Below are 13,371 nucleotides of genomic sequence, written 5' to 3'. Positions count from 1 at the left end.
TACTACTAAACTAGGCATAGCTTCCAACGTTTCTGTCGACTCTTGTAATACTAGTAATAGTACTAACACCATCCCGACGTTCATTTTATGTATATCTTCTTCTTCTACCATTACTAATTAACATCAATAACAAGGGTAATTCATTCATCATTGAGAAAAACTAGGCCTATCTATTTCTAGTGGATCAGAATCGTACGCAGAAGGAAGAAAATTCAAAGAACCCCGTGAAACAGTAGATTGTTGTTGTGTTGAAATACCTGCGCATGCGCAGATCCATCCATGTTATATCTCGGAAGCTTTACCAGCCTCAGCGAGGCTGGTAAAGATTACCAAGACGTTCCGAAATTTTACAAGGATATTACACGGAGGTACTTTCACACGTGCCGTAAAATGTTACTTTTGGTTACATTTTGTTACATTTGGTAAGATTTTTGTACGTGTGAATCGGGTATTGGTCTAAGATCATCTTCCTGTGTGGTAACCAGGCGTCATAGTTCCCTCAACAAGTCACTAGTATTAGTAAAGTAGATAGTGACAGTTTCATCAATAGATCTGTAATTAGCCTAGAACTGGTGATTGACATCATCAATCTTAAGTACTGTTGATTTGGCTCAGTTCAGATCCTTACTCAAAAATCTTGAAGTTGCCTTGAAAACCTTTTGCGTGGCAGACTGCTGTACCATCAAATTCATGTGCTGCAAATTCCAGATTTTTAAGACAAAAAGTGTACTTGGTTCAGAAGAGTTTAATATAATGTCTTAATGTTAATATTTGACACAAAATGTACTTTTTGCCTGGGTTGGCAGGTGGGTGCAGATGTGTCTTCATTTAGAAACTGAAATGGAATATTTTGATTAGTGCAGACTAACTTCAGTCAATATTAATTTTGACAGAGTGACTTGTAATAACTTTTCAAAAGTTAGTTTTTAGGTGATACCAAGTATGTTTTTTCATCTGTTAGAAATGTTTTTTAGTTAAATCATCATTGATTTGGAAGAGTTTTGCTGGGTTCAGTTTGATTCCTTATTGAAAATATTTTGCCAATTCATTTTACTTCATGAAAATTTAATGCATGTTTAATGTGATTTAAATTGTTCTTGTTTGCAACCAATCAAAACAGCTGCAGTGTGGAATGTTTTCCTTTCCATAAATAATGCTGTGGTATGTATAAGAAGATACCAATTTATGCAGTAATTTTTACTCAGTAAACTGTTAAGCTACAGTTCTGTCAGACAAAGGATCCAGATAAACAAATGTTGGATTTAAAACCGTTTGAAGTATTTTGACAGTTCAATAATTCAACCACAGAGGACCACAGATACGTTGGATTTTGGACTTGGAAATTGTATCCCCATATTAAATAAATTTATGGTTGGCATTGGTGCAAAATAGCTCATTCAAGTTCAAAAGGAGCAATGTAGTGACATGTAGGAAGTGTTTGTCAAGATCACATTTACCCAATTTGCTGGATTATGTTTGAAGACACAGTTCTGTGACAAGAAAAAAAAAAACTCCCAGACAACAAACTGCAGATTTGGTTATTGATGCAACAGGTTGCCAGTAAGTAGATTCAGATGAAAGATGACCAAATGAAGAGGAGTTTTAGTTTCACAGAATTCATAGCAACAATTTAGTATTCAAGGAAAAATTAAATCACCATCTTGATTAAGATCAGAAGACATTCATCATTGTCATATTTGCTCAATTCAATCAGGCAACCAATCTTTCACTAATTCGCTTCATGAAAAATCTTCAGTGAGTCAGAAAAACAATCCTTCTATGAGCTTACCTCTTGTGACAAGAAGTGTCAATTTTATGTAAATTTTGTCGCGTCTGTTGTAATGATTCTTAAACACCGAGTTTCTTTGTCGTTAGTAACTTCCCCTGGATTAAGTTCTTTGATTCATGAATAATAATCCGTGGAGTAAGTTATTGCGAGACTCCTGTCTGATTTTCCTGCGTAGCATTTCTATTCTAAGGATTTTAGGATTTGTTGATTGATATAAGGTCGTGACTTTTGCACCAATTGTGGTTTTTAATATTTATATATGATTGATACAGTTTTGCATAATCTTACTAGTCACTTCCCATATCTGGTCGTCGAATAAGACAAGAATTCTTCAGGTAAAACTGTCAGTACGATTATTTAGCCTGACCTTGGTGCTGTGAATGAACATTACGGTAATTAATGTGAAGAGTACGAAATCAATTAACCAATTTCAAGATGAGGATACCAAAGAAGAAAGCTATGACTTTGGGACGATTAACAGGTAAAAAAAGAACTTTATTATTATCTATATAAAGAAATAATGATTTGGTTTTTTTTTTGTTTTTTTTTTTGTTAAGAATTGGATTATTTGATAAAATTAGTACTATATACATTCATTTACATGACCTGAAAGTTAACGTTTTCATCTTTCATGGATTTTTACGACTATAATTTTCATGATCAGAGAGGCCAAATAATAATTTTTGATTAAATATAAAATGCATTAAAATAATGGAAATGCAGAGATTTTATTGCTGATAATTAACCAAATAAGTTTTTGGTTATTGCATTATAAAAACATTAATTTATAGAGGCCTAATAGGGTTAATATAAAAAAAAAAAGATTTTAATAAAATGTTCTTTTCTGTAATTTACATTGTTAAATAATGATATTAATGTGATTAGTTGGTTTTCAATTCTAATAAATTGCCATTAAAAGGGTAGCGGGGTTTGATGCAGTTTTATCATTCTGTATTTTGTTTCTGGTTGACAGCCTCGGTATGTTGTTGCCAGGTAGAGCAATCTCGGGCTTTTTCGTACCAAGTAGCTCTTCCCCAGTTGATCTTGTGTTGTTTTGAGATCGGGAAACCAAACAGATGTATCCCAGCTTATGATACTGTCAGCAGGCTACTTCATATTTTGCTGACATAATTAGGAGCATTTTTTTTTTCTATCAGTGATAGTAATATATGTTGCTAGGAATCTAAATTTATAGAGGTATAAATGGTTCTTAACCTTTTAACTTCCCCTTTCATACAAGAACTTTCCTTTTGTTTTGGATAACAACTTGGAACATTGATTTAATTTGAAGGTATAGTCATGATTTAGCATTATATTTCCAACACGGACATGCTCTTACAGTAGTTGTTAAAGGCTATTGAAACATTTCCTATACTGAAGGGTCTCTATTATTACACATGGAAATTTCTTACCACAAGGTATAGTAAGTATTGTAAGACCAAATAAAACAATATACTGGATCCTTATCCATAAATGTTTTATTTTTCCTGTTATGTCAAAACATTTTTTTTTCAAACAATAAAAATATTGTATTTAAAAGAATGACAAAATTAAAGTTATTTTCATATTATGTAATCTGTTTAATCATCATATTCACTTTTGCAGTCTGACTCAAAAACAGGTCAAATTCACTTTTAAACTACATTTAACATGCTGCAATGGAAAGATATGTTTGTAACATACGATGGATCGTCCTGATGAATTACGTGTGAGCATCTGGCAATAGTCATGTATTGTAGGACAATAGGCCTACATTGTAGATATACATCTATAGAATATTCTGAAACATCAGTTTTTGTCTTCATTGTGACATGTTTTGGAAATATTATTTCAAACCTTGTTAAAAATAATATAGGTGTCACATCACAAACCTCTCTTTTCAAGTGAACACCCTTGTCTATTCTCATGCATGACAGTTTTCGGCAGTTTCTGGTAATTGGACAATACATACAGTAGTTTCTTGTTTACCATGAGGTCTATTGTAAGAAAGAACAATTTCATGCTTACGGAGATTGTTATGATAATATATCTTCTGAAATATTCATAATATATTGTTTTTAAGGTTCCTTAAAAAGGATTAGAATGAGAAAGTACTTTAGTTGTTTTTTGACTTGGCCTAATATGTTGGCAATGTGTTGCAATTATTTAATTGTATAATAAAGTAATAAAAATCACATGTTTAATAAAGTATTACAACCACTCCCAATTATCACTCACCAATACTTAACCTCAGCTTAGGAATGATGATATCATAATCAAATGATTTTATGAGTTTACAAAATTGCCTAGGATATTAAAATGTCAAATTCAATATTATTTCAGACCCTATTTTAAGGAATGTGTTAACCATTATATCCTGACTTTAATTCATCACATTTGATTTTAATTGCTAAACTATAGACTGCCCTCTATAGAGATTGTTGTATTCTATGACCTTATGAGAAATTTGTTTAATCTAGATTAAATTGAAATAGTTTGGGTAGCTATATATTTATCTCAATAAATATGAGGTAGACTGTTCTTACCAACTAACAAACTTGCATAAAAAAAACCATTAATTTTTTATTCAAGTTGTAAACCTTCTCTGGTGGCACCTTCTGTACCTGTACGAGCTTATAGGATTTAAAAAAATAAATTGTTATTCAGTGGAGTGTTTTCAACCTTACCTTTAGATCTACTGTTGAAATTTATTTTGGTGTAGTATATAATTTATGCATGGTTAGCAGAAATTTGTAAGATTGATTTGGAAAATCAGTATGTTAGAATTAATTACCTTCAATACTGGTAGGTATAAATGAGTATATTAATATTAAACATTAAGATATATAGCTGATACAATAAAACTCATTAAATTAATTTAAGAAATAGAATATAGGACTATATTATCAGTAAAATGCACAGAATGTTCATTTGAAAAGAATTTTCAAATGCATGTTATAAAGTTAGACTTTGGTTGAAACTCAACCTTGGATTTTATCTCTGCAACTTGTCAGATTCAGATGGGAAGCAAGTACTAATTAATGTGCTGAATGTGATGACTGTCCCCACCCCTTCTGTCTCTACATATCCAATTTAGCGGATGACTAATGTCTATGTTTCAAGGACAAGAAGGCTGCTGCCCTCTATTGACAGATTACTTTCATACTTCTATCATAGATAGGTTATATTCTTCATTTAATATTATCATAGATTTTGTTTTGTCTTTCATTTCATTTTTTTAAAATTAATTCAACATTTATAAACAAGCATGTAAAGTAAATAAATCAAAGTTACACTGATATATAAAAACGATCAAGGGATAACAAAGAAACTCTTATTATGATCCGTCACTGACAGCAACTACAACATTAAAACTGAAAATAAACCAGAAAATTTACACTCCTTCGTAAAAATAAGATCTTTCATATTTATATATTCTGTCTGTTGAACTAAGTTATTTGTTTAAAATTTAGAAAATAGTTTTCTTACTAGTTATTTAACACAAATAATATTAATTTTCTTTCATTTGCGTTGACCTATATGAATGTTAATTTAAAGATCTTCATAGTATAAATTTATTATATCAGGAAAAACGTATTTCTTTTGATTTGTGTTTCATTGGATTTTTAAACATTTATTTGAATCTTATAAATGAGTTCTTTAATTTAATTTTTTAGGTTTTCTATATTTTACCAGATGTGTTTTTAGTACTAAGTATTTTGAAGACCAAAAATATTGTAAGTAAAAGTAGTGCTACTATACTACAAGTTTAATAATGTAATATGCAAGTTAATATAAGGATGAATAAGATGAGCTTGGTGTTCTGATAAGAAATTATTAATTATTATAGGAAAACAATTCATTTATAACATTCTCTGTCTTCAAGGACTATGCATATTCAATTCATATAGAAGTCACTTGCTCTAATTCTTCGTCCTTATCATTCCCCAACCACATTATACAGGATAAATGCTTAAGATTTACATAAAATGTTAATATTCATCACTTATGGCAATAATTAAAAAGAATTTCCTTTGGAGAAATTATAATTATGACTAAAAACCCTTCAGGAGAATAAACTCAAATTATATCATTTTGATCTACAATTTGTCTAATTGCTCTCTTATAAAAACTGTATTTTTGGCATTTCCCCAATCTGTCCCCAGCAGTAAAACATTTATGTTAATTGCATGACTTAAAAAGTAATGTATTACAAGAAGATGACAAGTGCTTTGAGGTTTAAACTTAAAGTTGTTTATGTTTGAGGCCAAGCCATATAGCTTTATTGGCCAAGTAAGGATCAACCGCTAATATATGATACAAGTTGATAGGCGGATTAGTTATTAATTTGGAGATTGGGGTTATAACTTGTGGGAGTTGTTGATACTTATTAGGCTCATTTAAGATTCCTTACAAATTGTCAAATAATTAGATGACAGTTTTTTCTTCAGCGTAGCATTTGAAGGGTTAGATTAAATTTTATTCGGAATCGCTTTAGCATCAGCAGCAGACATCAATTTGATGGCGCATCATATTATAAAGTAAATATATAAGGATTAGTATATAGTATTGATTTGTTGTTGGTTCATTTTTGGCATATATAAGAATGACAACATCATAAAGTTAATAATGAAATATTCTTTTGTAATTTTGTTAATATTGATTGTTTAACAGTTTTTGTAAAAGATTACAATATTATTTAACTTTTTATTTTAAAGCCTGATTATTTTTCATATGCTTTTACAACTATGAAGTTAACAAATTCATACAGTAATGTATTTCAAAAATGTATATACTAACCTAGCTATTATATGATAACAATATTATGTTTGTGTTTTTGTTTTCATTTTTGATTGACCTCAAATGTCTGCCGGTAAGGTCACCACTTTATTTCCTGTTATTATTTTTTCAGAATACTTTTTGAGTTCAGAGGATGCATATTGTTGATGAATATCAGGAAGACGTAACAGTACTATTCATAAAAAATTAATAAAAAGAAAACACACTGACATTTCTATTCATATACTAATCAAAATAAACACCATAATTTTGTAATCCTTTAATTCCTGTAAGTCATAATAAATCATCTTAGAATGCATTTTGGTGCTTATAAATTCACGCTTAGAGCAATTAAGCAAGTAAGAGGATGTTTGAAGGAGTTCTAGATGCTATGAGACTGGGACTGGTTCATAACAGGTGTAAACACTTTCCTTGATTGATTCACACATTAGGCCATTTATAGTGAATTATCAATTCTGATTAAAAATATATGGCTTTATTTTGAAAAAGTTCAGTGTTACTTAGATAGTGCTATATATTGGTTGATAACACTTCAATTTTATGATAAAGAGTAATCTTTTTATATCTTAATATTAAATTAATTTTCCTCATCTACTGTATTAGTAATAATATCTGAAATAATGTGTGTATGTATATATTACGATAAAATTAAAATGCTATCTTCGACAATATTATTATTAATAGTGATTGCTATAAATTCTTTAAAATACTGTCATGGCAGTGGCGGCGCCAGCAGTGTGGCAGGGGGCTTAAGCCCCCACCGAACAGGTCAAGCCCCCCCGCCAGACAGAGCTCGTCGGGCAGTCAGACTATAAAACATATAAAAATAGGCCCACAACAACACGTTTGTCACAGTCTGAGAGTGCCATTATCGGCCATCTAGAGGTTGATATTCTTTAAAAAAAATTTCATTTGGGAGGGAAACCCCCCTCCCAACCCCTTCTCCCAGCTTGAGCCTACGAGCTCAAGTCCCCCTGTCAGACAACATAGCCCCCCCAAAATATATCCTAGAGCCGCCACTGTGTCATGGTGGTATGGATAGTGGTCACTTAGGGTGAAAATAAATGCTTCTTGGTATCAGTAGCATGCTTGGGCCAAATAAAATTAATTGCTAGTTCTACATCCTCACCCTCATTGAATTTTGCAGCTTCATGAAAAAATTCACTATTTGCTATTTAAAAAAAAAGAATCATTTTTATATAAAAAAAATCTGAATCTGAAGAATTGTTGTCAAGCCTATGAAGAGGTAGAAACATAAATGGTAGAATACATTACAAATATCCATTTCACTTTTATAAAAAATTAATTAGTATTAGTAGTAAATAGCAAATACCCTCACAAAAAATTAATTTCAAATTTTTGTCGCGAAACTAACAATTTTATTTGGCTTCGTCAGAACTCTTAATATTTTATAATAGTATGGTCAAAGAGTGTATGAATAGTTTTGTTCAAATTTTATCATGTAAAAATAGACAAGTTTATATTTAAAATTATACCATCTATTAACAAATTTACTCACTTAAATATACCAAGTATTTAAATATTGAATTTTATATTTTCAAGGTTTTAGCTGATTAGACCTTGTTGTTTTCGGTCATAAAATTAGTACACAAGGAAAATGAGTTGAGTTCTACTTGACAGAACGACTATGAATACCGGTATATCTTTGCTGAGGATCTGCTTCCTTGTTGCTTCACTTATGTCTGGGGATAAAGAGATTATGATCTTTTCCTCAATAGAGCTATTTTGATACTAAACAGATTAAAAATATTATAGCTAGGACTAAGGTATGTTTAGTTAAAATTGAATAAGGAAATAGGTAATTAATTAAAAAAAATTAATATTAAATATTTAAAAAAATTAAAAAATTATAATCTAAAATTTTAATATGGTAGAAGATATGTTGTGGTTGACATGTTCTTCCAGTTGGTTGTCTCTGCTTATGTTTACATAACTTAAGATGAACAACTGGTAGAATGCACCGACAACAAAATGTCCTTCCTACTGTGTTCTAGTCCTGAATATACTGTATCATAAATTATAACTCATTTTCTCCTTGTCTCAGTTCATAGTGTGAAAAGTCAGAGGTTCACTTTGGATCAGAAAATGTTTAGACCTCAACAATGAGGGGACGTCAGGCATACTGTTAATATGTAATTGTGAAAGTAAACAAAACGGTCGCAAAAAATAGTATTAGCATTATCATATATTAATGTTTACTTCATTTTTGCATTTTTTCTTTAAGTTTTTGCATTTAACCTAAAGATGAAAGTATAAACTAAACTTTACTTCTTTGATTTTGAGTTAGGTTTGAAAAAAAAAAAAAAAAAAAAGTTAATAAATCTAATATTGTAAATACCAGTACACAATACAGTAAGAAAAAGATAGACAGGAAACCAACATTTTTTAAAATTTTAACACATACTTACTTACTTACTTACTTGTAAAGATAATAAAACTTGATTGATTTCAGTGTTCTCCCTAGCATCATGGGTAAGCGTCATGGTGAGTGTTAAGTCCACCATAGTTGGGACTGACACAAGGTATTTTTAATAATTAGGAGGCATTGAAATGTCCTAAATTACACTTTAAGACTATATAAAAGCAGGGAACAGTTAAATAATTTAACTGTTCCCTGATAAAAGCATCATTGAAGATGTTCCAAGCATCATGGTCAACTGTCAAGCATCATGGGGAAAGTCCCAGGCATCATGGTACCTTGATGCTTCAAGGGTCTAGGGAGAACACCGGATTTCCCAATATCTATTTATTAACAACTGCGTATTTTGGGATAATAAACCCAATATTGCCATGGCAATTTCTGTTGTTAAACTACTAATTATCAATTAACGCTACGTTTAATTAACGTAAAGTACTTTTCAACTCACTTACCTGCTTATTGTGGGATAATTACTGTGCTATTGATGTGGTAAGTTTTGTTTTGAGACCACCAATTATTAATTATTGATGCATTTAATTAATGTACTTAACAACCCACTGATCCTAATTAGAATTAGTGTTTGCATGGCTTAGTATCGCAGTTGTTTAAAGGCAGATTTATGTACATTAGCAATGCTATAGTCAGCTACTGGTATAGTCCCACACAATTTTTCTATTGGGTCCACAAATAATGGGTCCACATTTTAAAAGTGGGTCCAGATTTCTCATATTCTGCGTTAAATTAGTCAATTTTTAAGAAAATGGGTCCAGATTATTCATATTTTTGCGTAAAATGGGACAAATTGTTTGAATTAATGCGTGTTACACAGTTTGTAAATCCTGAATACAGCATTGTACATTAGTACAGTCTGTATTGAGCTAAGAGCCTTAGACAATAAAATATGTGGCGTGGTCAAGTCAAATCAGTCGCTTGTCAGAAATTCGGATATTGAGATTATATAATATCATTATTTAGTAATATATTCGCTTTACAAAGGTGAAAAAATAAATGCAATCCAACTTTTCATTATAAAGTTATAGAAGTTAAAATATACCTACGTTTGGGAGAAACTGTAAACATGTTTTTGAGAAATTCACCTTCGAAGTTTACCGATGCGCTGAGACGCTGACAGCGCGGAGACATTCCTTGTTCCATGAGTATAGCTGAATACCTAACTTAGCAACAGGGGGATAGCGTTATACAGCATTCTTAAAATTTGGTCCAGTAAATATAAATACATTTTTCTAACAACACCCTGATTTTCCTTTGTACCCAAAGCAGGTTTGAAAGTTATTTGAGTTTGATTTCAATCAAAAACATTGGTGATACTTTCGTAATGCCGATCAACGATACTCGATAGGCAGTTTACACTAAGCTAAACCTAGACCTAACAACGGGAAGTTAGCGTTGCTAAAGGTTTTGAAATTACAAAATATTGTTGAATCATTGTTCTCTGATTTGTTGGTACTTATAAATAAATGAAAACTGTACAAAAATAAGAAAAATTAGACATAGCTTTGCTCCAATAACTCCATGTTTCGATTTTTCTGGGGCATTGTGGGATCGAATTGTAACTGTACGCATGCTCAGTTTTACGTCATTATGTGAGTGACCAATCACAGGCATTATTTCAGCGTCGTTGTCAAGGAAAAACGGATTTGTTTACACTATTCAAAATCGTTGTTATTGGTTGGATTGAAGTTGTATCATGGCAATTGACCAATGACATGAAAGCTTATAAAATTCCCTTTACATTGGTACCAAATATGGAGCAGTTCGCTTTCAAAATTAAGACGTGCATAGTGTCAGAAACGTGCAACTAAACTTGTAAAAAATGGACCAAGTTTTTGACATTTTACAGTGAGATACCCTCTGTAAATTGTATAAAAATGTTCTTTTACCGTTGAAAATTGGTAAAATGTTAATGTAGCATGGATCTGAGATGCCTTATTTTAAGTCATAAAATACATTTCGATTTTTTTGAAATTTTTAATGTAGGCTTGATTTTCTCCAGTTGACGATCGCCGACAAGCGACTGATTTGGATTGACCGCGCCACATATAATGTTTAAATTGCTTACATGTATCGGCCTAATTAGGTAAATTATTACCTTTTAGTATAATATAAGAAAATTTATTTCTAACCAATTAACAGGACGTCATTCCCATATCTTTGCCTATAGTGTCAAACTATTATTAAACATTTTTTCCTGATTTTACTATTTATAGCACATTGCTGCTTTATTTTATCTATTAATGTTTTTATTAATTTCTTATGGATTCATTCTGATTTATATTATTGATATCATATTATAGGTAGTTTTTATACCACGAAATTGAAATTCCTCCCAAAATGTAATTGTTTTAATTTTTAAATTTGAAAACTTATGCAGTATATACATAATATGCAAATAAACAGGATGAGAATATGTACATACATTGAATATGTGCAGAATATGCAAATGAGCTTGACATTTCACACGAAATGCAGCTCAACTTCCTAAGCTTCATAGAGACTTGCTTTGCATTAATCAATCATTAAATGATAAATTAAATAGTGAATTAAATTAACAGTTACTATATTAAAGAGAATTTCTACACCTCAATGGCATGGTATTAATTTAAGCTTCTAACCCTGAGATCCATTTTAAGCGTATGCTTTACATGATTTGGGTTAGGATCTGTAGGGACAATACCCATTGGAAAAATAGTCGCCAATATGTCGTCAGTGTTGGAAGTTTTCAAGAAGTTAAATTCGCGGGGAAATGAATCGTCTCCACTTAAGCTGCCAAGAGACCCCTTATCCTGCTACTTTTTTTTCTTGTCATTGATGGATATTTTAATTTACTATATGCAAAGGACATATTTCATTTCATTTATTTTCATTTGCAAATTACAAATTAGAGCGGATTAACAATTATTACCATTAGTAGACAAAATTGAAATCAAACAGTGAATTTAATCATTGTCTAAAAGCAATTTAATATTTATTCACTTTGACGAAAGCTAAAAAACCAGACTTATCAATAATAACATAATTTGTAATAGGCCTATTAAAAAACTTAAATTAGAAAAATCAAGTTTAAGTGTATTTTATGGAGAAAACTCAATGGACATTTAAATTTGGTATTTATTTGAAAAATATAGAAATGCATCTAAACCTTTCAATTTTGCCTGTAGTGTTACCATTTTTCGAAGTGTGGCTCTAATTTTTTGTTATTTTTTTGTCATTTTGTAAATCTGAGATGTTGCACCATAGCAAGTATGCATTTGATAATGTAGTTCTTAATTTCAAAGTTGTTTCATTATTCACATTGTCCACTCATATCTGATACATGAATATAAATGACAAAGTGTGCCAAAGTATTGCTTTTTTTCTCCAATTTTCCATATTAGGAATAATAATGTTATAAGTAATACAAATACAAAATTGTAAATAAAATACAGTAATTTATTATTAAGCAATGTTAAAATTATAGAAGGTTTATATTTTCATTATTACTATGCTATAAGTAATATAATAATAGTAATAATAATAGTAAGATATATATTATTTATAATATATATATATATATATAGATTATATATAAAATATTATTAATATTACTTTTACATCACAGGTGGATATTTTAATTCAATTTGATTTTGCAAAGCACATGCCACTTAAAGATACTTACATACATGAGGAAAAATAAGTGTTAGACGATGGGGATTCTTGTTAAACTAGTAAAATACAGCTAATTTGTTTCCCAATTGGATAAACTTGATTGCTAAAAGTCATATTTAATCATGCAAGATACAGACAGATTGGGAAGTGAGTTATTTTTAAAGAAATTTGGAAAGAATTTGTCCAATCTTATTAGGTAACTTTTTCGTAGAACAAATTTGTAGTCCATTCATTTTTAAAAAATTTGATTTTAGAATGAAATAGAATTTTGAGTCCATTGCCAAGATCTGTCAATCTGAATTAGTCAGTCAGTCCATCAGTTCATTCGTTCATCAGGGTCTAGTAATTGCTTTGTTTGTTTAATGATAATGAAAGTTTTCATTTGTGTCATTGATAACGTTCTTTTTTCAAAATAAGTCAAATAATTTTATATTGATTTTAAAATTATAATTGCCTCCCAACAAAATTCAAGAAAAAAAATTTGAAATATATTTTTATCAATTGCTCATTTAAAATAACCACACAAGCTTTCAGTTTCAAACATTCAGTAAGTACAGATTAATATTAAATGTTTTTTGACAAAAAAACTGTTGTATGCCTATAGTCATGATGTACCTATATATGGTCATGATGTGCCTATATATGGTCATGATGTGCCTATATATGGTCATGATGTGCCTATATATAGTCATGATGT

The 13,371-nt window shown here is 30.3% G+C and overlaps 1 protein-coding gene across 2 annotated transcripts in view; it reads left to right on the top strand.

Annotated features, from left to right (window-relative positions):
- LOC117102499 overlaps window positions 1-13,371 on the top strand; it is a 76,963-nt gene that overhangs the window by 56,465 nt on the left and 7,127 nt on the right. The window contains exons 5-6 of one of the 2 annotated variants that reach the window (XM_033242795.1): window positions 5,446-5,505; window positions 6,681-7,116. The exons of the other annotated variant lie outside the window; for it this stretch is intronic. Coding sequence (XP_033098686.1) covers window positions 5,446-5,505; window positions 6,681-6,682 — 62 coding nt within the window. The 3' untranslated portion in view covers window positions 6,683-7,116. Of the gene's footprint in view, window positions 1-5,445; window positions 5,506-6,680; window positions 7,117-13,371 lie in introns of those variants that run through there. 2 annotated transcript variants of the gene reach the window in all.

Source organism: Anneissia japonica, unplaced genomic scaffold (genome assembly GCF_011630105.1).
Source record: "Anneissia japonica isolate Jap-2015-1 unplaced genomic scaffold, ASM1163010v1 scaffold1005_len2656397_cov198, whole genome shotgun sequence".
Classification (NCBI taxonomy): Eukaryota; Metazoa; Echinodermata; class Crinoidea; order Comatulida; family Comatulidae; genus Anneissia; species Anneissia japonica.
The sequence above is the reverse complement of the archived record's forward strand: the minus strand, read 5'-3'. Positions and strand labels throughout refer to the sequence as shown.